The 27,110-nt window shown below is 39.4% G+C and overlaps 2 protein-coding genes across 5 annotated transcripts in view; one reads left to right on the top strand and one right to left on the bottom strand.

Moving 5' to 3' along the window:
- Nucleotides 1-138: 138 nt before the first annotated feature.
- LOC127642119 (palmitoyltransferase ZDHHC12-B-like) lies at nt 139-10,264 on the top strand. The gene is made up of 5 exons (XM_052124838.1): nt 139-511; nt 6,594-6,730; nt 6,856-6,948; nt 7,017-7,183; nt 7,568-10,264. Exons 1-5 carry the CDS (start codon nt 415-417, stop codon nt 7,881-7,883), a joined length of 810 nt encoding a protein of 269 aa, XP_051980798.1. The 5' UTR covers nt 139-414; the 3' UTR covers nt 7,884-10,264.
- Nucleotides 10,265-10,275: 11 nt separating this feature from the next.
- Nucleotides 10,276-27,110, bottom strand: part of LOC127642031 (serine/threonine-protein kinase N2-like) — a 39,614-nt gene continuing 22,779 nt past the window's right edge. For 3 of the 4 annotated variants that reach the window (XM_052124775.1, XM_052124788.1, XM_052124794.1), the window contains 15 exons: nt 26,549-26,658; nt 22,527-22,670; nt 22,294-22,369; nt 20,885-21,053; nt 20,616-20,715; nt 20,443-20,513; nt 19,866-19,935; nt 19,687-19,778; nt 18,874-19,050; nt 18,632-18,694; nt 18,453-18,529; nt 18,195-18,337; nt 12,945-13,052; nt 12,780-12,860; nt 10,276-12,011 (listed from right to left, as the gene is read on the bottom strand). In XM_052124775.1, coding sequence (XP_051980735.1) covers nt 11,811-12,011; nt 12,780-12,860; nt 12,945-13,052; nt 18,195-18,337; nt 18,453-18,529; nt 18,632-18,694; nt 18,874-19,050; nt 19,687-19,778; nt 19,866-19,935; nt 20,443-20,513; nt 20,616-20,715; nt 20,885-21,053; nt 22,294-22,369; nt 22,527-22,670; nt 26,549-26,658 — 1,682 coding nt within the window. In that variant the 3' untranslated portion in view covers nt 10,276-11,810. The remainder of the gene's footprint in view (nt 12,012-12,779; nt 12,861-12,944; nt 13,053-18,194; nt 18,338-18,452; nt 18,530-18,631; nt 18,695-18,873; nt 19,051-19,686; nt 19,779-19,865; nt 19,936-20,442; nt 20,514-20,615; nt 20,716-20,884; nt 21,054-22,293; nt 22,370-22,526; nt 22,671-26,548; nt 26,659-27,110) is intronic. The other variant, XM_052124780.1, reaches the window with a different exon arrangement.

Below are 27,110 nucleotides of genomic sequence, written 5' to 3' on the forward strand. Positions count from 1 at the left end.
TACTCACTTATTGGTTAGAGAATGTTTTGTCTCAGCTTTTCTTCTAATGCCCAGTTTCATTTCAAAAGGTCACATGACCGCAGCTGACCAATAGGAAACGTGACATGTAACCCATTCGCGTCTAACCAGCGGAACGGCATCAACAAGCTTATTAGAGCGAAAGAAACCGTATCCAAAACAAGTCTCGCGCTTAACGCAATAACCTGTTGCATTGTATGTGCAGCATTCAGTGTCTATGCTAAGCTGATTTGTTGCCGCAAAAATGGTTCTTGTTCTGGAATGTATCGTAGGACGCAGAGGAGCTCATCGACAGCTGGAATGTAACGGGTTCTTATGAGCTGGCTATGAGGCTGAAAAAAATTATCACGCGCATACAGCAGATGCATGCTTGGGTTTAAATAGAAGTATGCTAGGATGTTTAAAAATGTGTTCGGATCAGGATTTCTGGTGAGAACCGCTCATGTCATCTTGACATGGGTTATAACGTTGATTCTCTTCCTCCACGACACCGGTAAGTGCTCTTCATGTCTCTTCATTATACTGTGAGGCTATCTCGCCTCTTCTGTAGACTTTTTTTTTTTAGTATAGTTATGGCGGCTGTTATTTACAGAAAGCTGCTACCTATCTCTTTCTGTGTCTTTCAGCTTTTACTAGTCAAAGTTTATATGATCTCTTAATTATCTGCACAACTTCACTCAATTTTCAATTACATTTTTCAATTTAAAAGTACTTAATTGGCATGATTGTGTTTACATACAATATTGCCAAAGCATTAATACACAAAACAGACAATGACAAGACAAATAATAATAATAAAATTGTAACAAATAGCAATAAAGATAGAATTAAATTAAGCTGCCAGGTAATTAATAAAATAAAATAAAAACTATAATATTGTATAGTGTATAACAATATACACTATACAATATAAAATAAAATATGCATTTAACAGGACATTATGAACATAAGAAAATATAAGTACTGTGAATGAAGTACATTAAGGCAGTAATTGGTTTCTGAGGGTGTGCAGCTCAAAAATGAATTTAGCTGCAACTTATGCATGATGGTCCTCCCCCAGTAACACCAGCATCTGATCGGTTTCTGCCAAACTGGAAAACTTTGGCATGAGGTTTGAGAGTTTGTGGAGGTATCTGTCTCTCACCTCTGTAAATTTCTCACAGTGAAGGAGAAATTTCTCTTCACTCAGTGTCTGTTATGTTCTATTCTAATCTACTATAATCTACACCAGTGGAGAATTCTCAGGGCCACCAAAGCCCTCTCTGCTGGCCTAACATGCCAAATAAATACATATTTTTTCATTCTTTCATTTTCAATCACCTTTTTGCCTATATATTTTAATCACTTTCCACTCTTAATTAATCCACAAACAAATAGAAAAAAATGAAAAGTTTATCCAATAATTGTGACAACTGTTTCACAAATCGCATGCCCTAATGTCTCCTACACACTACACGACTTTCAAAGACGTCGGATCGTAGTACCATTAATATTACACAACTGTCTGTCTTGTCATGGAAGTCGTAGCGTTTTCAAATTAAACGACGAATCCGCAACAGGGGTGAACACATTACAAGACATTTCACCATTGACAAATCCTAGAAGACTCTGCCTGGACTCCAGATTACATTTCACAACTGAGTACACTCGAGAAGTGATACGAGATAGGAAAACAAATGCTTGATCATATGTTATGCATTTCAGAATATGATGTGTATGTTTTTAATCGCCTCATGGCATCATATTTTTATTGGTTACAATATGAAAAAGTACCTCCTACTGTAAAAATCTACCTATTTGCTTACCTGACTGTCCAAGAGAATAGGCAATTTCTCTCCAACACTTCTCTTCTCCACCCGGTTGTGGTACAGTTCAGAGGATCTGAAACAACTGTTAACTCAATTATTGGTGCCAGATGGGCTGGTTTGAGTATTTCTGTAACTGCTGATCTCCTGGGATTTTCACACAAAACAGTCTCTATAATTTACTCAGAATGGTGCCAAAAACAAAAAAACATCCAGTGAGAGGCAGTTCTGTGGACTGAAATGCTTTGTTGATGAGAGAGGTCAACAGAGAATGGCCTAACTGGTTCAAACTGACAAAGTCTACTGTAACTCAGATAACCACACTGTACAATTGTGGCGAGAAGAATATAATCTCATAATGTTATTCTGAGATGTGGGTTGCTGCTCTTTTGGTGGCATGAGGGGGACCTACACAATATTAGGCAGGTGGTTTTAATGTTTTGGCTGATCAGTTTTTTTTTTGCTCTGTTAAATTCAAGTCTATTGTACTATTTTTTTTATTTTGTCTACTACACTTGACCCCACTCTATTATGTTCTATTCTGCTCTATTATACTTTATTCTGCTGTTACCAGAGGTGGGTAGAGTAGCTAAAAACTGTACTCAAGTAAAAGTACAATTACTTCAAAAACATAATTACTCGAGTAGAAGTAAAAGTTCTAACATAATTACTTGAGTAAGAAAGTATCCAATTAAAAGAGTACTCAAGTTACTTCCACAAATGACATAATAGTCGTTTACTCCCCTATATTCCATTACATAATAAACATTGAACATATACTACAGAATTATTCTTATTATTACTGGAAATTCTGTCATCATTCACCATCATATATTTGACTTTCTTTCTTCCAATAAGGAGATATTAGACAATGTTTGCCTGAGTCACTATAATATATATTGTAAGTGAATGGTGACTGCCAGTCCCTAACATTCTGTCTAACATATTTTGTATTCCACATAATACAAAGCCTCACACTGGTTTGGAACAACACAAGGGTAGAGTAATGATGACAGAATATTAAATAATGGCTGAGCTATCACTTTAAAGAGATAGTTTACCCAAAAATGAAAATTCTCTCATCATTTACTCACCCTCATGCCATCCCAGATATGTATAACGTTCTTTCTAATGCAGAACACAAATTCAGATTTTTAAAAGAATATTTTACCTCTCTAGGCCAAAATGGTGATGCTCCAAAAACAACATAAGGGCAGTATAAAAGTAATCATAAGACTCCTGTTGTTTAATCCATGTCTTCAGAAGTGATATGATAGGTGTGGGTGAGAAACAGACCAATATTTGTCATTTTTTGCTAGACAGCTTGGGGTGATATGCAGAGAAGAATGTGAATCACCAAAGACACAAGTAGAAGAATGTGAAAGTGATCTGTTTCTCTGTTTCTCATCCACACCTATCACATCACTTCTGAAGATATTGATTTAACCACTGGAGTCTTATGCATTACATTTATACTGACTTATGTTTGTTTGTTTAGCTTTAAAATGTTGCCACCCATTCACTTGCATTGTATGGACCTAAAGAGCTGAGCAATTCTTAATTTAAGTTCAGCAGAAGAAAGAATGTCATACACATCTGGGGTTGCATGAGGGTGAGTAAATAATGAGAATTGTAATTTTTGGGTGAACTATCCCTTTAAGGGCTCTTGTCAGATCTGGATGAATTTGACAATAAGAAGAGAGGCTTAGGAAACATTTCTAGTAATTATTACAGTGAAAACATGAAAATGTCCCACAAAGACATTATATATAATGCTGAAATATAAACCAAAGCAAGATCATGCTTTATTAATGCCTTCTTTTGCTATTTCAAGCTTTTAAAGTACTGTGTGGATTCTTATTTCAGTGTAGTTACAGTTTTCAGTGTCGTAAGCATTTAGATAGTTCTGTACAGCAGTACCTCCGCTCTCTAAATGCAGAGTACACAGCCACTCTCGTCGCCACGACTGTCTTGCGCCCACACATCACACACGCTCGCCCCGCGCACCTCACTGTACACGCGCAGAAATGCTGTCTGTTCGCACTCCAGTTATCTGCCTGAAGTTGCTGCGATAGTTTCCAGTAACCCTGCAAGGGCGCGGAGTATATGCATAAATACTGCTTGTGACATGCAGGACCAAGCACACCGATATATTGCTGCACTGATTTAAAAATGTACACTTAAAAACTGATGTCATAAGAGCCCAGTTACAGAATCACCCTGAAAATGACCATCTCATTACACAGAAAAGCCCATGTTAGAATTAGATCCAAAACTTACCTCAGCGTGCTGCCTGAAGTTGGAGCTGTGACTTTAATCTTGAAATATCTGCTTGTCTTGGTGTTAAAAGAAGGCATTGCATGACAAAACTATTCTTTTTTTTCACTCTGTGGAGCAAAGTGTTTCACTTTGAAGAGTTTGATGCTGTATTTGTCAACCACACTCTCCCACTCTGTTGTGTTCCATTCTAATCCACTTTATTCTGAAATACAACACCGTTCCACTATTATGTTCCATTCTACTCAGCTATTTACTGCTGTTACACTATGTTCTACTCTATTGTACTACTCTATTCTTCACTACCACACTCTGTTCCACTTTAATTGTGTTCTGTTCTGCTCACTATACTCTATTCCGCTTTGCTTCACCTACACGCTGTTGCTCTTTTGTGTTCTAATATACAACAGTTAGTTCCGGTCCTCAAATCTGATTGGACGAAAGACATTCCATGAGCACTGATGTTCTGATAGGATCAGCACTTGGACGCTTCACTGTGTGTGTGTATCACTCCACTTGTATTCGTGCCATTCTAAACTAAGGTGTAAGAGCAGTATATATCTGTTAGGAGTGAAATTACATATGTTAGCAGCAGGTGGTGGCAAAAGATTATATTTGTGTGTAATATGAGCCAGTTGGTGATGTTAAGTGAATCCATTAGTCATTGTTTACACAGAACAGTGCTCCATGATCGCTTGTATTACCACTACATTACTTAAGCTAGGACATTGTTTTAAACGGCTTTAAATGAACAATTTCAGGATTAAGGCTTATTGCAGCTGAGACACACAAAGGACTGTTTGATTACAGAACTCAAGGCGCTTACCGAGTTTCCACACTGAATACACACTGTTTAAAAATGGCAGAGGACATAGCTGTTTCTATAGTTATGGACTCTTGCACGGCTACCATGAAATAGGGAGAAATACCTACGCTTGGACGCTATTTTTCCACTGAGAAAGCTTACCTACAGAATGCTGACAGCATATCTGCTTGGGAGTGGCAACACACACACGCTCCGTCACACTCTCTCTCTCTCTCTCTCTCTCTCTCTAACACACACACAAAGACACATAGACATGCACACACCCATCAATACATCCTTGTTTATTCAATAACTTGTTAGAAACAGCACAAGCCGTGATACTATTTCTGAAGTGAACTTTTTGAATTACTAATGAAGGCTTGGACGCATCATTTGTTTTGAAGCAGCAACGGCAGGTTCTGATCTGTCGCATAAGAAAGTAGTTCCATGCACAATTGCGTTTTTATGACCTTACTCAGTTTTTCCGAATTAATAAAATGTACTTGTTCATTTAACTGTTGTATATAAGCAATATCACACTCGCAATCGTGTTATATGGCCCTACATCAGCACTGCTGTAATTACCTACGACACTCGGCCTGTGGCCGAATCACAGTAGTGCTGATGTAGGGCCATATCGCACTCTTGCTTGTGTACACAAAACTCCATAAGATGTAGATTAATGGAGAAACATAACCTTGGGAGAAACCAGACTCACTGTGGGAGCCAGTTCCCCTCTGGCTAACATCATGAATATAATGTAAATATTACTTATGTATAGTTCAAGTCATGGTTTAAAATTATTAAACTAAGTGTTAAGGGTCAGTGTTTAAACATAGATTTTTTTTTTAACTGTGAGGTTAATGACGAATGTCTTTTGAAGTCCATCCTGGACTAACTGCAGAAGTTCACATAGATACAATTGTCCTTGTTAATTGGCTGATGAAGGCTTTTATTGGCAATAAGAGTATTGTCCATCAATAGACGGATGCTGGCAGAGCTCAGTGAGGTGCATCGCAGTTCAACCTGGCCGGCAATTCCGGTGAGGTCCAGCCTAAGTTCAAGGGTCAAACAATGGCATATGAATTATCCCATTTATCCTTATGGTTGGAGTTGACATCAGTTCATCCTCTGAAGTCCATCATAATAGACTTATGTGATGTTTGGCTGGCACCGACTGCATTTAGTCATCATCATTCAGCGACACGTAGCAGTGGAGTCTGACACCAAGCAGGAATGGTGCTGGATCCAGCCGGTTCTGGTGACCTCTGGATAGGAGTCCCGAGGTTGAGACAGGGAAACAAATAAAATAATATAAGCATAGATGCCATTCAATTTTTTGCAGAGTTATAGATCATGACCAATGTTTCTGGTTCTGGCAGACTAAAATAAAGCAGCCTAATTGTGAGTTGAATGATAAATTAGGTGTATGCCTGGCTAAATAGATGAGTCTTTAGTCTAGACTTAAACTGAGTGAGTGTGTCTGCATCTCGAACAGTGTTAGGGAGACTATTCCATAGTTTAGGAACCAAATATGAAAAGGATCTACCACCTTTTGTGGATTTTGTTCATAATACTGTTCCATTTTATTATAGTCTAATATACTTAACTCTACTATACTCTATTTCACTCTACTACACTGTTCCACAATTGTATTCTGTACTACTGTGCCTTCTGTTTTCACGCAGACTTCCGCAAACAGGAGAAGGGAGAGCTCACACTGCCAGTTTTTTTTGTCCTGCTGGTCCTGTTGTCCGTGTTGCTGTACTTTGCTGTCTCGCTCATGGATCCTGGTTTTGTCATGTCTGATGACTGCGACTTGCAGGTCAGTTACAGACACCATCTCATCAGAGGTCACTGCATATTTACCTGTAATCTAACCGAAGTCTGCTTTTACACCTCTGCGGGGTAATCAGTTTTTATATCAACATACATCTCACCGTATTTCAGTTCACACTTGGTGTCACAGAGGAGACACAGGATATGATTCCTCAGAACACCAAGTCCCTACGGGTGCGGCGCTGTGGACACTGCTTGGTACAGGTGCGTTGTCGTTCGTGATACCATTAAGATGCACTACACTGTATATAAATTGTCTTTCTTTGAAATAGCAACCCATGAGATCAAAACACTGCCAGACCTGTCAGCACTGTGTGCGTCGCTATGATCACCACTGCCCCTGGATAGAGAACTGTGTGGGGGAAAGGAACCATCGCTGGTTTGTGCTTTATCTGGCTGTTCAGCTTATTGTCTTACTGTGGGGACTGTACATGGCCTGGTGAGTAATCCTGTGCCATGTATAACGAAGTTATATAAATAAAATAAAATAAAGATATAAAGTTTTTCTATTGGAGAATCCGGATTTGAAATAGAAAAATTACAGACTCCATTTTCCATTTCAACGGAAATATAGGGAAAAAAGTAAAGCAAAAACAGACACATTCATAGTGGTGGGAAATGTAATAAAATAAGGGAAAATGCTTTCAATTACTATAATACTACTCGGTTACAACACTCTTATACTTTAATCTTGAATACAACATATGACCCCCCTTCCCAATCCTAAAGTCTATTTTAATAGTAAAGATTGACTTCAAGTTGGGCTAAAGAACATCTCCCAGTCCAGCTGCGGTGTTTACATAAAATCTCTACTGTGGAACAGGTCGGGCTTCAGTCACGCCCTCACCTGGCAGTTGTGGTTGAGGACCAACGGTGTGCTCCTGGGAGCAGCAGCAGTGGTGGCTGTGTTATCCTTGACAGTTCTTCTCCTCCTGGGGTCTCACCTGTACCTGGTTTCCCTAAATACCACCACCTGGGAGTTCATGTCTCGCCACAGAATATCTTACCTCAAGCACTGTGGTATAGACGAAAACCCCTTTGACCGAGGAACCCTTCGCAACCTCTGGGGCTTCTTTTGTGTGTTGGAACCAGTGGTGTGGGAGCATGTGTATTTTAAGCAAGGCAATGATCCCATTTAATTCACAATTCCACCTGGAAGTCATAGCTACAGTTAGGAAGAACCAAATAACCAACTAGATTAAAGTTGATATTTCAGTGGAAATTGTTCCAACAGAATCTGCAATCTAAATGTTAGCCTAACCCTCCTCTGAGTGACCCATTCCATTTTGAAAGTGATTTTTAAGTGCATGAACTTTGTAGTTACAATGATGTTTAACTATTTTTTAAGTCTTATCAAATGAGATTTTTACAACAGGTGTTTAATGTTAATCGATATTTACTCCAAATAGTACTTTGACAACTTTGCACATTTGAATAGCAAAAGCACAAATCACAATTGTAATGTGGGTTTCCATTAATGCAATACATTGAGATAATTACTCTAGTACTTAATTTACTATATTTCTGCTCCCTCTGAATATCTTTCAATTTGATATGCTATTTATTTGTAATTGTCCTCTTCTCCCATTTATGATACTTAAAACTAGCTGTTGGACAACAGTAATATATCTACAGTCTTCAGCTTACCTCTTTTATAAAATGCCTAGCATACAGTAGCTGCAGATGGCAAGGTATTGTTACATCAACACTGGTTTTGTGCAAATATTGTGTGTTAATGAATTTGTGAAATACAATCAGTTGTATATAGGCTACATACTTTTATTTAATATAGTTTTGTGTACATTTATGCTTATAAGATCAATTTCAGACAGGGTAATGAGAAGTTCTTTTTATACAAAACCTATTTATCTTGCATTTACTAAGAACAATATTATCTCAGTTCCACTCGCTAAACAGATTAATGACAATGCAAATAGAGAAATCAGCATATTAATGGACTGAATTTTGAATACAATACGTATGCAGTTCAGTAATGCTCATTATTACAGAAATTTCAGTATTTGTTTAAGCAAAACTTATTTTTATATAAAAAAGGCCTTTCCCATTACATATCAGAATCTTAAAGAGGGAAAGATGCACGTGATATTCCTTTGACTGTTAGATGTCAGTGCAGAAAAATAAATGTTTTTGGTAATTGAGTACTGTGCTGTCATATAGTGTAGGGCTGGGCAATATATACAAATGATTTGATCGATAATTGCCTTAAAAAATATTGCGATATCCGATTACATCGTCAACCCCCCTGTCGAGGGTCAGTGAATTTCTTTGCTTTATTGATTTTGCTTTTAAAATGTAATTCATGTATTGAAACAAAAACAAAAAAAAAAACATTTCTAATTTCAAATTGCACTTAATACTAAATGAACAAAAGCAATAGAGATTACAGAGTGATCAAAAAATCTTATTTAACCACCTCCACAAATACAGATATTTACCATCTCCAACGGCCCAATTTGCCATCACGCAAGCATCCGTCAACAACAACAGGTGGAAAATTACAAATAGCTATATTATATATAATATCGTTAATGCTACCTAAATAAAATAAAACATTAATTTTAGCTTCAAATTTAACGTGTCTTGTATTATTTTATGATTTAATCACTTTCGTCTTTGTTTCTTAATACAAAGATATATATATTACTGAACCTGCAGAGTTGTGTTCACAATGCATGCCAACCGAGTGGAAATAAAGTGAACTAAACTCACAGCACCTCCTGAGATGATCGGAGATCATTTGCAACATTCTAACAAACGACATTATTCTTGCAGACAGTTTTCAGATGAATGAAAGAGAAAAAAGACTGATAACTCTTGCTTGCTCCATGAGACCGATTCGTGCTGCACGCCTCTGAACAAACAGCGAATCAGACACGAGCATTGGCGGCTTTTCTTTTGTCTGTTCTTAAAAATATAATAAAGTGTGTTTATTCAAGTGTATGTCATTGTGAATAACAGCATTTCTTGTCATGTGTCACTGCGAGACATCTTGCAGGTCACCTACCTATTAGATGAGCAAAATTACTCACGCATGAAATATCTGCATTTGGACGAGGAGCTCTTGAACTGGATTCAGCCTCGTCACATTTGGCAGGTGCTAGTTTCACACCCTGGCGACTGATACATATATTTGGCGACTTCCCAGATCCATGGTTTTGCCATTTCCCGATATTGTCGTTCATCATCTGTTCGCAATATTCATCGGGAGCTTTGTGTAAGACATCGTCGATATCTGATTACATCGTCCTGTCGCCCAGCCCTATAGTGTGATTCTTTTTACAGAACAAAGTTAGTGTCCTCAGCACAATATATAGACAAAGCAATAGGCTTTACACTTTTTAATTTTATTAAATTGCTTCTAAAGAAATTGAGATTTTTAATGTATCAATATCAATGCTGGAATTTCATGTATGATTTGTGCACGCTTTGATCAAAGTTATGCAGTTTTTTTGAAGATGCAAACAGATTTTGCAAATTCAGTATTCAATAAACTGAACAAACATGGTCACATTGTATTTTATTTCTGAAAATACATTCATTCCTTCAATTACATTTAATTGTCCTTCATGTGGCTCATAGAAATAGCAAGTTTCATTTAAATATTTTAGTGTCTTCTTTGTTCACAGTGTAACTTATAAGTAGTAAACCACATTCGCTTTTATGAATGATCACTGTCATGTCCATTTCAGAGAGCAAAAACAGTTTGACTGTTTAAATATCGGCTTAATGAGTGAATGTGCCAACCTTATCATGCTAAGACATTGAGTAGAATATGGTTAGCCATATTAAATAGTCTTGGACTTAATGCACATTTGTCCAGCGGAGAGCTACAAAGATTAAGGCAGGACAGAGTATAATGCACAAGTTGCCACAGTCTCAAGACTAAAAGAGATGGATTTGAAAAAGGTGAACTGGTTCTAAAGTCATCAAGCAACGTTTGTCTGGGGCACTGTTCTTAAATCAAACTCAGATTAGTGACAACCAGAGATCAAAATTCACCAAGTCACACACAAATGTCAGGGTTTAACATCACATACACGGAGCATGGAAGAACTTATATGATCTAACACTACAAGAGCTCACTCCAATAGTTACAGTGTGGAACATAAGGAGCTTAAGATTCTCTAGCCGTATTTATCATTCAGATCAGCACTACATCAGAAATCCTTAAAAACCAAGCTAGAAGAAAAACGCATTCGGTGAAACTTTACAATAAGGCTGCATCCATTAAAACCATGAACCAACAATGAATGATACTTTTACAGAATTTATTAATCTTGGTTAAAGTTCATTTCTACATATACTAATACATTAAACATTTACCATTGGTTACATTAGTTATAATTAAAAATAGTATTTTTATTAACATAAATCAAGAAATAAATTATGTAAAAAATATATTGATTATTGTTAGTTCATGATACCTAATGTATTAACTAATGTTAATGAATAGAACTGTTTTGTAAAGTGTTACACAGCATTTGGCCCTCTGTCTTAGTCTGACACAATCAATTCCTGTTCATTAACAGTTCAAGTACATTTTGACATCGTAGTTCATTGTAACAGGAAAACCTTCTTTAACCAGTTGAACAGATTGCAACAAACAAAAACATTACATTTTTGCAGATGATGGGTCTGGGGTCTAAAAGACAAGTTCCAAAAAATAACAATATGTACATTTAAATGACACACAAACCCAGGACAGCGATGGGCAGTTAAAAGCTTAGCATGAACTGGGCCAACTCACAGTGGTGATTGCACCCTCTCATGCTCAGAGACGGTCACTGTGGCCATGGCCGATCATATGTTTTTTTATTGGTTTTAAAATCCAGCCGTGATCTGGACTGTCTTTGGAACTCAAGCACACATTTGCAGCCAGTTTCACAAAAAGCATACATCAGCTGTTATAGGGTAACATGGGACCAGCTTCATTTGACTTCACTGCATAACTGCAGGGAGAGAGTAACTGGCTAAAGAATACAGAGTGAGTGAAAAGGGTAGAGTTTTGATATGCCACAACCCCTCCAGGTGTAATCAAGTGGAAGTCAGTGCAGCACCGAGAAGTCAAAGTCTGCAAAGAACTCCTGCTGCTCAGCCGTGAGGAAGAACTGCTTCTGCGGAGGTGTCAGGACGGGTTTCAGGCGTGTGAACTCCTCGTCAAAGTTACTGACATCCGCCGGGGCTTTAATTGACGGTAGGAAAGGAGGTTTGACTTTTTTGGCCAACAGGGCTTGCCAGTCTATGCCCTGCAGACAGCAAAAGGGAATAGTGTTCTTTTAAAAGATAAGTCTTTAAAGGGATAGCTCACCCCAAAATGAACATTGTCATCATTTATTGACCCTTATTGATCCTTTTGTTCCCAACCAATATGGCTTTCCTTCTTCTGTCAAAGACATAGGAGATGTAAGGGTGAATGACAGCCTTTTACAGCATCTTTTCATACAATAAAAAAATGAATAGTGTTTAAGGGGTTATCTATGTAAACATGCACTAGACAGATGTCTTTGACTTCGACTCTCACTGTTTTTTCAGTGTCTCAAACAAGAGCGCTGCGTTGTATGACAAGGTGTCAAATTAAAAGAGCATCTTGAGACACCTGCATTCTGTTCCATTCGTTGTGCTGCATCAAGCTTTTTTATTGCAGTAAACCTTTCAGTCGAAACGGCCCACTAAGGTGACGGCCAAATTGAAACTACATTCATTTCACTACATTAAGCCTCTCATCCACACTGAGGCTGACATTCTGCTAACATCTCCTTTAGTGTTCCATGCATGGTCACATGGGTTTTTAAACTAGTGACTGACCGATATGATTATTTTTTCTTCTGATTAACAGTTTTTATTGGCTGATGCCGATAATTTAAAAATGGATATCTCGTGATATATCGTTTGACCACTATTTGTAACAATATGAGGGTGAGTAAATGATGACAGAAATTTAGTTTTTGCAAGAACCATCCCTTTAAGAAAGCTTTGCTGAGTCAGTCAAGATTAATTTGGTTATTAATGGTCACCTGGAAGAACCTGTGTCTCTTCACTTCATTGGCATCTTGCTCTCCTGCTCCTAGTCTTCTTTCAGGGTTCTTTTGCAGCAACTACAACAAGATAAAGTCAAAAAATGAAAAATCTTTTGAATATAACATTTTCATTACTTTTTCAGTCAAAGGAATGAGCTGTACCTTTTGGATAATAGAGACTGACTCAGGGGACAAAAACCTTGGGTAACACACTTCATCATTCACTATGCTGTCAAACACCTCCTCCTCATTATCACCGGGAAACGGAGACTGTTAGCCACAAAGGAATACAAACACAAGCATGTTTACACAATTTTATACGCATCAACCAATCAATGCATCCTCCCATTTACCTGCATTAAAAAGTTGCAACGAAATTGCTAAGTACAGCTACATTGCATTATACTGCTCAACAAAACCAAACCTAAAACTGACAAGAATGTCCTCAATGAATGGTAGTGTGGCACCATGCGAGGTTCGGATGTGTGAATGGTGAGCTCTGTGCACTTTGCTAGTTTTAATACATTTTGTGTTATAAACTGGTGAGACTTGATACACCCTGATTCTTAACCTTTCTAGGAAGACAATATGTCAAAGAATTCAAAATCCTTGGGCTCTGGAGACATTAAAAGACACTTATGTGCTTAAGCTTAAGCCCCCGAGCAGCAGGGCAAAAGCCCAGGAGTCAATTTGACCAGTGAGGTGAACTAGATTTGGCGACAATTGATGCACGTGTCAGCAATTCTCAAGAAGGTCGTTGCTGACTTGGAGGAGCTTGCTGTAATACGTCGATCGTTCACTGCCATGGAGATGAAATTCACTGAAATGGTTATAAGAGTGGTGGATGTTGAGAAACGGATCGATTATCTGGAGAGGGAATTAGCTGCTAAAATGCTAGCGACCAAGGTAAGAACGCGTTTGGAAAAAGTTGGAGGATATGGAGAATCATAACCAACAGAATATCATCCAAATTGTTGGAATTCCTGAGCGAGCAGAGGGTCAGAATATGGTGGAATTTCTGGACAGGCTCTTTCCGAGTCTGCTCGACATTACAGACCATAAGCTGGAAATCGAGTGAGCTCAGAGTTCTGGCTCAGCAATCCACTGAGGGAGGCAGGCCCCATTCAATTCTGGCCAAATTTCTAAGATCATCTGATAAAGATTATGTGTTACGCAAGGTGAGGAGTAAAGGAAGGCTTTCTTGGAAGAACCACAAAATTTTCTTGTTCCCAGACTGTGCAAATTCATCAAGAGTGAAATGTGATCGATTCAAGGAATGCAAGAAACTCTTACATCAATGTAAGGTTGCTTTTGCACTGATGTTCCCGGCCAAATTGAGAATAGATGCTAAGGATGGCCACAAAGTATTTACATGTCCCCAACAATCATTGTCCTTCATAAAGTAAATGGAGTAAGTAATTGTGTGATACTCACTTTGCAGCCGAGTGGGCCTGACTCACTGAACATTCACTTGACCATCTGAGGAAAATAGGTGCCTTTTGAGCAATCCGATGGCAAAGTTGTTGTGGGGGCTCTCGTAGGTGTACATGGACTGTTTGAGTTTTGAGGTATGGATGCCGCTTTGCGCTGTCATGCATGGGTTTAATGTGCACATTTTCCTGTTTGTTTGGTTCAGGGGGAAGTTTGGGGTTTGACTGTTGCACTAATGTTAGAATGTGGTCTTTATAATTAGATAGATAACACACAATCTATTTTTTCTAATGTCAAATGTTAGTATGAGTGGATTGTCTCTCTCCATGTGGAAGGTGAATGGTTGGGGCACCCCATAAAAAGATAATATTTATTTTCTTTAACGTTAGGAACATGATATTGTGTTTCTTCAAGAAACGCATATTTCCCCGCAGGAAGCTGAAAAATTGGTGAAGATATGGGGTGGGCATGTTTTCTTAAGTGCTAGCTAGAGTCCTTTAGTGCTGTTATTGTTTTGTCTGAAACTTGGCTTGGCAAGTCTGTTCTTGATAAGTATATTTATAAATAGTTACAATGTGTATCGCACCAACAGTGTTAAGAAGGGTGGTGGTGTGGCTATTTATGTGCAGTGTAAATATCTTGTTAGTGTGGTTATATCTGAATCCATCTGTAAATAGTTAGAACTTCTAGCTTTGATTCTTGAAGTTTCTAAGGGATTCTCTATAATGATGTTCGGCTGTTATAGATCTAGGTCCTGATCTTCTTGATCCTTGCTTTTTAAAACTGGCAGCAGATTTTATAGCCGAACCTCTTACCTATCTTTTTAATCTTACCCTGGAATGTAATGAAATTCCCAGGATCTGGGAGTCGGCATTTGTCCTACCTCTTTTTAAAGGTGGAGATGTAACCCTACCTACACTTTTAAACAATTATAGGCCAATCTCAAAGCTGTCACCGTTGGCTAAAATCCTTGAAACTCTTGTTAGTGAGCAGCTTAAGGAGTTTCTGTATGCAAATTCCATTTTATCAATGCATCAATCAGGCTTCAGGAAGAAACATAGTACAATTACAGCAGCCATGAAGGTGTTAAATGATATTATGTATGCTCTTGATAAAACAATGGCAATGTGTTTCACTTTTTATTGATCTGTCAAAAGCCTTTGATACAACTGACCATGAGATCTTATATAGGTCTTTCTGAACATGCAGTTGCTTGGTTTGTAACTATCTGTCTGATAGAACACAGTGCACTCAATTTGAGGGGCTTTCATCTGACAAAATGGTTGTCTCTAACGGTGTGCCTCAAAGCTCTGTACTCGGTCCCCTCATATTTACAATTTATATAAAAAATCTTGATAAAAATGTGCAAAATGCAATTATTCAGATTTATGCTGATAAACCATTATTTACTGCCATGATTCATCTCTGGTAAAAGCTTTTGAGGAATTGCAAACTGCTTTTAGTTCTGTTCAAAACTCTGTTTCAGTTGAAGCTTGTACTTAACACTGACAAAACCAAAGTAATGGTATTTTCTAAAGCAAAAAAGCTTCCACCAGTTACCACTTTTCAGAGTGATGCAATTGATTCTGTTACTTCATATACATATCTTGGGATTTTAGTTGATGATGGTCTTTCTATTCAGCCCCATATTCAGCAACTTACAAAAAAACTGAAGCTGAAACTGGGATTTTATTTCAGAAATAAGGCTGTTTTTCTTTTGATGCTAAAAGAGGCTGATGTTAGCCACCTTTTTGCCTATGGCGATATTTTCTATATGAATGCTTCTGCCCAGTGTTTGAAATCAATTGACACCCTTTACCATGGAGCATTGAGATTTATTCTAAACTGCAAAACGGTTACTCATCACTGCACCTTATATGAAAGGGTTGGCTGGCCTTCTCTAGGCACCCGCAGGCTCAGTCACTGGTATGTTTTTATATATAAAGCCATTCTGAGGTTTCTACCTTCTTATTTGTGCATTTTTATTGTTTTTAAAACTAACTTATTCACTTCGGTCAGAGGACCATATTTTACTAACTGTCCCTAATGCTAGAACTAATCTTGGCAAAAGGGCTTTTACAGTATCTCACAAAAGTGTATATACTCTGCTTCATCAGCTTGGAAAGCCATACAAGGTAGATTAAAAATGGAAAAACTTGTACCAACTAAGTGTTTTTAAGTCATTGATGAAAGCTTTTGAGACTGATTCTTTGTCCTGTCAATGTTTTTAACTAGTGTTGTTAGGTTTTTGATTGTATTTTCTGACTTTTTAATTGTTTTATGTTGTCTGTTTGTAAATGTGAAATGACTTGGCCAAGATGCTCTTGAAAAAGAGATTTGTAACCTCAAGAGCCTTTCCTGGTTAAATAAAGGTAAAATTATTATTATTATTATTATTATATATATATATATATATATATATATATATATATATATATATATATATATATATATATAATAAATTTTTTAAAGTAAGAGCAGGGGAGTCATTATAATTTATAAGTAAACATCTACAATTCAAATGTCTCAAACAGATTAAAGATAAATTAGGAAGAGCCATTATAGTTTTAGCAGAAATTCAGGGGCAAAGGTTGATTTTGGGTAATATTTACACACCTAACACTGATGATCATTAGGTTGTCGAGGTAATTAAGGCCTTGCCTAGAAGCAAGGCTCCGGGCCCAGATGCTTTGCTGCTGAGTGTTTTAGATCTTGTGCTACAGAATTTGCTCCACATTAGCTAGGAGTTTATATTATTACCATTATATACCATTATTGGTCTGTCTTGCCCTGGAACCATTAGCAGCCATGATAAGAATGGAGAATAATTTTCCAAGGTGATGTCGGGAGGTATGGCACATAAGCTGTTGGTTTCATCAGATTTCAGAATTTTCAAAATCAGAATTTTGTTTCTCATGGTCTGAGAGTCCTTCAGGTGCCTTTTGGCAAACTCCAGACGGGCTATCATGTGCATTTTACTGAGGAGTGGCTTCCGTCTGGCCACTCTACCATACAGGCCTGATTGGAGGAGTGCTGCAGAGATGGTGATTCTTCTGAAATGCTGGAGCTCTGTCTGAGTGACCATCGGGTTCTTGGTCACCTCCCTGACTAAGGCCCTTCTCCCCCGGTCGCTCAGTTTGGCCGGGCGGCCAGCTCTAGGAAGAGTCCTGGTGGTTCCAAACTTCTTCCATTTAAGGATGATGGAGGCCATTGTGCTAATTGGGACCTTTAATTCTGCAGAAATCTTTCTGTACCCTTCCCCAGATCTGTGCCTCAATACAATCCTGTCTCGGAGGTCTACAGACAATTCCTTGGACTTCATGGCTTGGTTTGTGCTATGACATGAGCTGTTAACTGTGGGACTTTATATAGACAGGTGTGTGCCTTTCCAAATCATGTCCAATCAACTGAATTTACCACAGGTGGACTCCAATCAATTTGTAGAAACATCTCAAGGATGATCAGTGGAAACTGGATGCACCTGAGCTCAATTTTGAGTGTCATGGCAAAGGCTGTGAATATTAATGTACATCTGATTTTATTAATTTTGTATAAATTTGCAAAGATTTCAAAAGAAACTACTTTCACTTTGTCATTATGGGGTATTGTTTGTAGAATTTTGAGGAAAGCAATTAATTAAATCAATTTTGGAATAAGGCTGTAACATAACAAAATGTGGAAAAAGTGAAGCGCTGTGAATACATTGCGGATGCACTGTAAATTTTTGTGGTAGTCAATATTATGCCACAAATGATGTTGATTGAACTTCACTTGTATTGAACCCGGAACATTCCTTTAATACATTAATTTTGCCTGTGCAGGACCACATAAGTCACCCTTATGCATTACCTAATTATTATAAGTTCTCAAATAAACATATAGCTTTTATCCTACATAAACACAACCGATTTTAGACTGTGTGGTATAATAGAGCTTATGGCCCCAAGTTAGTAATACCATACTGAGAGTCTGAGGACTAACCTCTCCCACTAGCATCTCATAGATGAGCACACCCAGACCCCACCAGTCCACTGCACGGGTGTAATTGTTGTCTGTCAAAACCTCTGGGGCCAGAAACTCTGGGGTGCCACAAAAGGTTGATGTACGATCGCCATGTCCCATACCTGAATTGTGAAAAGACTTCAGGGACTCTCTGCTTAAATACTGTAATTTAAGGAGAACTACAGAAATTTCCATACAGGAGAGAAAATAAAATCTCAAACAGTATTTTGAATGTACCTTCTTTACAGAGTCCAAAATCTGCAATTCTCACAAAGCCATCAGAATCCAGCAACAGATTGTCAAGCTTTAGGTCCCTATGGAGAAGGAAAGAGAGAAATTGTACACAAGATCACATGCATTATTTCACAAATGCACATGATAGCATTTTTGGTTTAAATAGAATAAGAGTGCATTACCTATACACAATTTTGTTCTGGTGCAGAAACTCCAGGCCCTGTAATACACAGGCACTATAAAACCTGACAGAAAAAAACATTCAGTTTACATTCAGAGCAAGAGCAATATGTAAATGCAAAAATATCCATTAAGAGGGTCTGTCTGAGAATGTGTAAACATCTCATGTGAACAAGTGTAGCACTTGTGTAAATACATATGTAAACATTCTTTATTAAAAGAGAGAGTGGCTGTGTATGTGTACCTAGACTGTCGTTCAGAGAAGATGTTGCTGTGGATGTGGGTCATCAGGTCTCCTCCAGGTGAATACTCCATCACAAAGCACACATGGTCAGGCGTCTGGAAGCACCCATACAGGTTCACCAGGAATGGATGGCGGGATGCATTAATGGTCTCAAAAATACTCTTTTCACACATTAAGCTATGAAAGATAAAATTAAGTCACAATATAATATAAGTCCAAATAAAGCTGGGAGTATAATCTAAATATTAACTTTAATTTGTCCATGTAATCTAAAACGATTTTATTTGCATCTTCATCCAGACAGCATTTGCACTGAAAAACTTTCAAGCCAGTTAAAGGGATAGTTCACCCAAAAATGAAAGCTCTGACATCATTTACTCACTCTCATGTTGTTTCAAACCCATATGACTTTTTATGTTGCGTAACAACAATGCAAAATGATATGCATTATGTTTGGGACTGACAGCCTCAGTCACTTTCATTGTATGACAAAAAATGAGCAATGTCAATTTCTCCTTTTGTGTTCCACAGACATCTGTCATGCAGGTCTTGAACAATATTCCCCTACTCACTCTAAATTTGTCTCTTTCTCCATAAATTATGAGAATTGTCTCATTTGGGTGAACAAACCCTTTCAGAGTTAAGATGATCTAAATCCTGTCTATAATCAAACTTCAGAACATATAACAGACATTTGTAAAAGATTAAAATATTTAAAAGCCCTACAATATTTACATTTGTGAAAGCACTAATTCATGATGAAATTTGCAATGTACAGGAAGGCATTCATGACATATTGTTACAGAACATCACCTGTCCACTTCATCCCGGGTCACAACATCCCCTTTCTTTAGGGCTTTGATGGCATACAGTTTCCCAGTCCTCTTGAACTCAGCCAGCAGGACCTTAAATGAGAGACAACAATGACACTGAGACAATGGCACCAACCAGAATGATCTGATTACAGTGGAAAAGGACAACTGCAGGCTTACCTTTCCAAAATGCCCTCTTCCTAAAACAGAAATGCAGTTAAAGTCTTCCATCTGCATTCCCTCTTTCCTCCTGTGAAACAGAATATAAACAACAGACAGTGAGATAAGCACAACTATAGAGAGTTGGACTGTGGGACTAAGGGTAAACGACTTTGAAAACCACACATCAGAGCTAAGTTCTTACACTATAAGAACCTATAATCATGTTGCCAGTCTAGAGCATTCTCACATCACATTTTAAAGCATCAAAATCATGCATGTAATCAAATTGGCTGTATCTAAGACCTCCTTCAAATTGTATCCTCAAAAAGTATATGGGCACATTTAATATTGAAGTATACTTTTTGCCTGTTTTATCATCTGCCAGGTGACAATATAATAAGTCTGATTGCTTTGAAAAGTAAAAAAAAAACCAAACAACTCTGCTCAACAAACTGCATGGTTGGAGATATAGTTAATCAAAATGTAATGCTTTGGTTTACAAACTTTTCAACACCTCGAACCTTGACTATGAGCAGCAAGTGATGTTTGCCTTAATTATTAACAAGCATAATTAATAAATAATACAGTGACTTACTGAGGTTTAGGCAGGGCCACAGACCTGCCTTTAAAAACTTGGTCCTCAAAGAAATTCCCTCTGGCAGGAGTCTGGGAAACGAATACCAAATCACAATTACAACTTAAACTCTACCAAAGCCATAAAGAACTACAAATCAAGGCAAGTATTTTTCCACAAGATGTTGTACTTACAGAAAGTGATGTGTCAGTCATGGGGGTCTTTGCCAAGTGAAGCCGTAGGGGCTTGGCGGGACGCTCCTCACTGAAATTCAGTTTAACAACAGCTGAGCCTCTGTGTTAAACAGCCACAACAGAGAAAGAAATTCACTAATATTTCAGACAGAAACAAAACCTGGGATTAATGGGCCAATCAACCAAAATAGAATACAGATGCAGACATAGATTTTCCTCAGTCACATCTGGTTTGACAAAAACCCCAGGGACAACTGCGTATATCTCACCCAGAGGAAGGGGGTGTGGACACAGATGGAGGGGACATGGGCTCTGAGCCTGGCAGCGGGGGGCTCAGGGCGTTGACAGTGCTGTTGCAGGGAGGCAGAACACTCATCATCAGACGCCCCCATGTGGCAAAATTCATGTTCATCTGTGCAGCCCGCAGGAAATTCTTTCCTAAAAGATAAACATTACGGGAAAGTTCACCCAAAAATGAAAATGATCTCATTTACTCACCCTCAAACTATCCCAGATGTATCTGACTTACTTTCTTCTGCAGAACACAAATTATGATTTTTAAAAAATATTTTAGCTTTGTTGGTCCATACAATTCAAGTTTATGGGTGCCAATATTCTGACACTCTAAAAAGCACATAAAGGGACTATAATAACTGGCTTCCGGTAACGGCCGTCCGCACGTTCACTGGCTTCCTCCATCTTCTGCGCTCATCCGGTTCGTCACTTCTCATCAGAGCTTACACTACGCCTACATCATACGCCGGAACTCGACTCTCTCTTGAAAGCGCGGACTAAAAATTTTCATTTGAGTTCAGCAGATGAAAGAAAATCATACATATCTGGGGTGGCATAAGGGTGAGTAAATGATGAGAGAACTTTAATTTTTGGTAAACTATTCCTTTAAAGGGGTAATGACATGCCTTATTATTTTTTTAATATGCAAAGTTTTTTTTTCTAACAAAGAAAAACCTCAAATATTTGTAAAACATTTTCCACCCTCATTCTGACCGTCTATTAGAAATGCTTGGTTTTGGAGCTTCTTCTCCTTTAAGACTTGGCAATAAATGGCTACTGTAGTGATTGGCTCTCTGCTCACCATTATCTCAATGCTCACCGCTAATGGGTGGAGTTACGGAAGTGATAAGGTAAAGAAGTTGTTGATGTGTTGTTGTGGAGTTGGTCAGATGCAACTGTCTATCACAGTGTGACATCAAAATGTGGAGGAAGTAGAGGAGTCATTTTGGCAGCTTGGGCTAAACAAATGCTCTTTATGCAGTGAGGAGGACGTTTTGAGTTCTGAAACTTACAGTATGTTTTTATAGTTCAATGACCTCATGTTAAAAGACCAAGGAAAATGTTCCTCGTGTCATCACCCCTTTAAATCAGGAACATTTATTAAACAAGCAATACAGAAGCATTACTTTGATACATCTTTCCTGAACACTGAAATCGGAACAAATCTAGTTAATAGCTTCATAAATGTAATCAGGGAATTTTGTTTTAATATTTTTCCCTTGATGACTCAGGGAAGCCATTGCTTAGAAACAATCCAGATATTATGAAACCAAGAAATTCTACACCATGATTAAGATTCATGTCACTCCTACTATCCTCTTTATGAGAATGTGAAATACCATAAGGATGAGAAAACACTGGAGAAAAGGGAGGTCAAGCACACCTTTTTCTTTTGGGAAAATCCGTTTTTGTCTCTGTAGTTTAGGATAACGCTCGATGACAGGGTTGATGAATCTCACCTGCAATCAAACAGTGCAATAAATAGCTGATTATATTTATTACGTTTTTAATCATTGATGCATACTGTAAACCAGCAGCTGTATACTCTTATAATGTTTTTGGCTCGGTGTTGTAACCTGATTTAACACAACGAAAATGGTGTTGAGAGGTTCTCACCTCTGTGAACAGCATGCCCTGTGGCTCTAAGTAAAGGCACATGCCGTGGCGCTGGTTGTCTAGGAAGTCTTCTAAACGCAGGAACTTCACGGCACACAGAGATCTCCAGTCTTGCCAGTACACTGCAATCTCCAACTCACGAGACTACAGGGGTCAAAGTTTATGTAAGGGGCAAAAATAAAGAATAAGATATCAACAGTTCCTCCAGCACCTTAAGACTACATTACTGACTTCACATTAACTGAATTCTGATTTATCTTTATTGGCAAAAAAGTGGATGTTAATTAAAATTCTATAAAATTGTGCATGTTAATTAAAATTCTATTAAAACTGAAACATGCATTTCATGATTGTAGCTACTATTCAAAGGCTGTTTGTCCTTTTATGATTATCACTTTGTGTATAACACCTGTTAGCTCTCTAATATGAATAGCTAAATCTGCCTAATACTGCAAAATAGAACATCTGCTGGCTCTGAGCCAGTACCTCATGTCAGCCACAAATTCATTCAAGTCAAGTGGTTTTTATTGTCATTCAACCATATACAGATAGTACAGTACACAGTGAAATGAGACAACGTTCCTCCAGGACCATGGTGCAACATAAAACAGCATAGGACAAACACAGAACCACATGAGACTACACAGACTAAATACCTATATAAAGTGCACATGCAAACGTGTGCAAAAAGTATGGGACAGTACAATAAATTACAAAAAAATGAACAGGACAATAGGCACAGTGAGAGACAGTGCAGCGCTGACCAGTACACAGTAGTGCAAAAAGATGATAGTTTCTAAAAATGCCAAATATAAACATAACATACTATGAGATGAGTGTTCTATGCACATAGCAGTTATTGAGGTAGCAGCCAGGTATAAAGTGACAATAATTAAAGTGCAACTCAGGACACGTGTGTGTGTGTCAAACCAGTCTTCGAGTATTGAGAAGTCTGATGGCTTGGGGAAAGAAGCTGTTACACAGTCTGGCCATGAGGGCCCGAATGCTTCTTGCCAGACGGCAGGAGGGTGAAGAGTTTGTGTGAGGGGTGTGTGGGGTCGTCCACAATGCTGGTTGCTTTGCGGATGCAGTGTTTTTTGTAAATGTCTTTGATGGAGACCCCCCCGATTATCTTCTCAGCGGTCCTCACTATCCTCTGCAGGGCTTTGCGGTCCGAAACGGTGCAAGTCCCAAACCAGGCAGTGATGCAGCTGCTCAGGATGCTCTCAATAGTCCCTCTATAGAATGTAAGGGACGGGGTGGGTATGTGCTTTCCTCAGCCTTCGAAGAATGTAGACACGCTGCTGGGCTTTCTTGGTAATAGAGCTGGTGTTGAGGGACCAGGTGAAGTTCTCCGCCAGGTGAACACCAAGGAATTTGGTGCTCTTGACGATCTCCACAGAGGAGCCGTCGATGTTCAGTGGAGAGCGGTCACTCTGTGCCCTCCTAAAGTCAACAACCATCTCTTTTGTTTTGTCCACATTCAGAGACAAGTTGTTGGCTCTACACCAGTCCGTTAGCCGCTGCACCTCCTCTCTGTATGCTGACTCGTCGTTCTTGCTGATGAGACCCACCACGGTCGTTTAATGATGTGGTACAAGTTGTGCTTTGCTGCACAGTTGTGAGTCAGCAGAGTGAACAGCAGTGGACTGAGCACACAGCCCTTGGGGGCCCAGTGCTCAGTGTGGTGGTGGTGGAGATGCTGTTCCCGATCCGGACTGACTGAGGTCTCCCAGTCAGGAAGTCCACGATCAAGTTGCAGAGGGAGGAGTCCAGGCCCAGCAGGTTCAGCTTTCCAATCAGGTGTTCAGGAATTATTGTGTTGAATGCTGAGCTGAAGTCTATGAACAGCATTCGAACGTATGAGTCCTTTTTATCTAGGTGGGTGAGGGCCAGATGGAGGGTGGTGATGATGTTGTCTGTTGAACAGTTTGGACGATACACGAACTGCAGTGGATCTAGTGAGGGGGGCAGCTGGGTCTTAATGTGCCTCATGACGAGCCTCTCGAAGCACTTCATGATGATGGGTGTTAGTGGGACGGGACGGTAGTCGTTGAGGCATTACACTGAAGACTTCTTTGGCATGGGGTCGATGGTGGTGTCCATGAAGCACGTTGGAACAACGGCGCTGCTCAGAGAGATGTAGAACATCTGCCAGCTGGTCTGCACATGAGCACTCTGCCAGGAATGTTGTCTGGTCCAGCAGCCTTACGTGGGTTGACTCTACGTAGAGTTTTCCTCACATCGGCCGTGGTAAGACAGAGCATCTGGTCGTTGGGAGGAGGGGTGGTCTACCTCGCCACCACGTCATTCTGTGCTTCAAACCTAGCATAGAAGTCGTTCAGTGCATCTGGAAGGGAGGCATCTTTATCACAGGCATCTGATGTTGTCCTGTAGTTGGTGATGGCCTGGATGCCCTGCCACAAGCACCACGTGTCGCCGCTGTCCTGGAAGTGACTGTGGATTCTCTGGGCATGTGTGCGCTTTGCCTCTCTGATGGCCCAGGACAGTTTGGCCCTCGCTGTTCTTAGGGCAGCCTTGTCTCGGGTCCTCAGCAGCGCACGCACCTCCGCAGTCATCCACGGCTTCTGGTTATAGCGTGTGGTGATGGTCTTGGAGAAGGTGACATCAATGCACTTGCTGATGTAGCTGGTCACTGATGCTGTGTATTCCTCCAAGTTGGTAGAGTCGCCATATGTTGCAGCCTCCCTGAACATGTGCCAGTCAGGACACTCAAAACAGTCCTGAAGAGCAGAGATGGCTCCTGCTGGCCAGGTTTTCACCTGCTTCTGGAGCGGTTTTGTGCATCTGACGAGTGGTCTGTATGCTGGAATTAGCATTACAGAGATGTGGTCTGAGTAGCCGAGGTGGGGGCCTGGGATGTTTGTGTAAACAAGATCAAGCATGTTCGACCTCTCGTTGCAAAGTCCACATACTGATGGAATTTAGGGAGCACTGTATTGAGATTTGCATGGTTGAAATCTCCGGCGACAATAAACAGTCCGTCAGGGTGAGCGTTCTGCAGTTCGCTCATAGCCCCATACAGTTCACAGAGCGCTTCCTTAGCGTTAGCGCTGGGGGGAATGTAAACTCTGGTTATAATAACAGTGATTAATTCCCATTGTAAATAAAAAGGTCTGCATCTAACATTCACAAGCTCCACCAGCGATGAGCAGTAACTAGAGACTAGAATAGTTATTGCACCATTCCGTGTTGATGTAAACACACAAGCCACCACCACGAGTCTAACCGCACAGAGCTGCATTTCTGTCAGCACGAAACGAGGCGAGTCTGTCTAGCTGAATGGCGGTGTCCGGAACTCTGTCGTTGAGCCACGTCTCCGTGAAAACAAAGACACAGCAGTCTCAGTTTTTAGCCTAGAATGGACCCCGCCCTCTTACCGCGTTTTCGCTTCCTCGCACACTGCTTATGACGTCCCTTCCCCCGGGCACCGGCATCAGGCGACGCAGAGAACTGGAGGCCTGGTCTATGCAGCAAGCAGAGTTTGCGTAGCAACTCCTGCAGATCATCATGCAGCTTGGTTGTTGCATGAATCTTATATTTTAACAGTGTCTGGCGATGGTAGACACGAACACCGGTTGCTCCGATGTCCTTGTGCCGTAGTTCTCATTTTAGGCTGCTAAAGCTCAATCAGCCATCAAAGAGCTAGAGATTTAATTGTCCAGCTATGTGGCTGTGCCCAAGGGGTGAGCAAAAGATTACAGTAATGTTGAGGGATTAGTTGTGGATTACTCTGGAGGTGGCTGAGTGCACTCTGGGAGTAAAGCAGTGTTAATGAAGGTGGGGAAAAGCCTGCAGCCAATGGTCATCACAGACAATTTCTGTAAAACAGATGTGGCAACAGTTGCATGGGCTGATTGACAATAATAAATTGCATGGTTTAAAGGCTCCCAGATCTTCAGCTAAAATATGGAATTGGAAGATTATGACTTGCATTAAGCATGAGCTCCTTATTTCACTAAATGTTTATGAAATATGCAGTAGAGATTGCTGGCACTGACCCGCTCAAGCTCAATGGTGAAGCTTTGATCCCAGGCCTCTTTACTCAGCGGTCGCCAATGTGTGCGACCAACTATCTTGTTATCCACCTTCAATAAAGCGCTGATCTCGGCTGTGAGAACACAAAAAATAAATAAATAAAACATTTTATCATTAAGCATCTCACTTACTGAAATCCATATGAAATTGAATGACTACATAATAATTCTTATTTGAAGTGAATGGAGATTTCTATTTTTAAAGCTCCAAAAATCACAGTCAGCATAAATATCATCCATACAACAACACCAGCTGTTAAATTAATGTCTTCTAAAGCAAAATGATCGCTTTGGTGTGAAAAAGATAAATATTTAAGTCCTTTTTTTTTTTTTTACTCTAAATCATGCTTCCAGTCAGAAGCGGCAAGCACGTGTGATGTAATCTCTTTGCCATTTGAAACACACGAGAACTGACAGACGTGCATCACAGCCGGAAGAGCAGTGCTGTTTGCAAGTGATGAGGAGGAATGCTGTACAGTAGCTTGGTTGGTTCGGTTTAGATCTGTATTTGTATCGGTTTCTTTAC

Source organism: Xyrauchen texanus, chromosome 4, assembly GCF_025860055.1.
Source record: "Xyrauchen texanus isolate HMW12.3.18 chromosome 4, RBS_HiC_50CHRs, whole genome shotgun sequence".
Lineage (NCBI taxonomy): Eukaryota > Metazoa > Chordata > Actinopteri > Cypriniformes > Catostomidae > Xyrauchen > Xyrauchen texanus.

Coding starts and splice junctions, on each gene's coding strand:
- LOC127642119 (XM_052124838.1), top strand. CDS start 415: ATGTTTAAAAATGTGTTCGGATCAGGATTTCTGGTGAGAACCGCTCAT. Junction 6,949..7,016: donor GTGGACACTGCTTGGTACAG/GTGCGTTGTCGT, acceptor TCTTTGAAATAG/CAACCCATGAGATCAAAACA. Junction 7,184..7,567: donor TGGGGACTGTACATGGCCTG/GTGAGTAATCCT, acceptor ACTGTGGAACAG/GTCGGGCTTCAGTCACGCCC.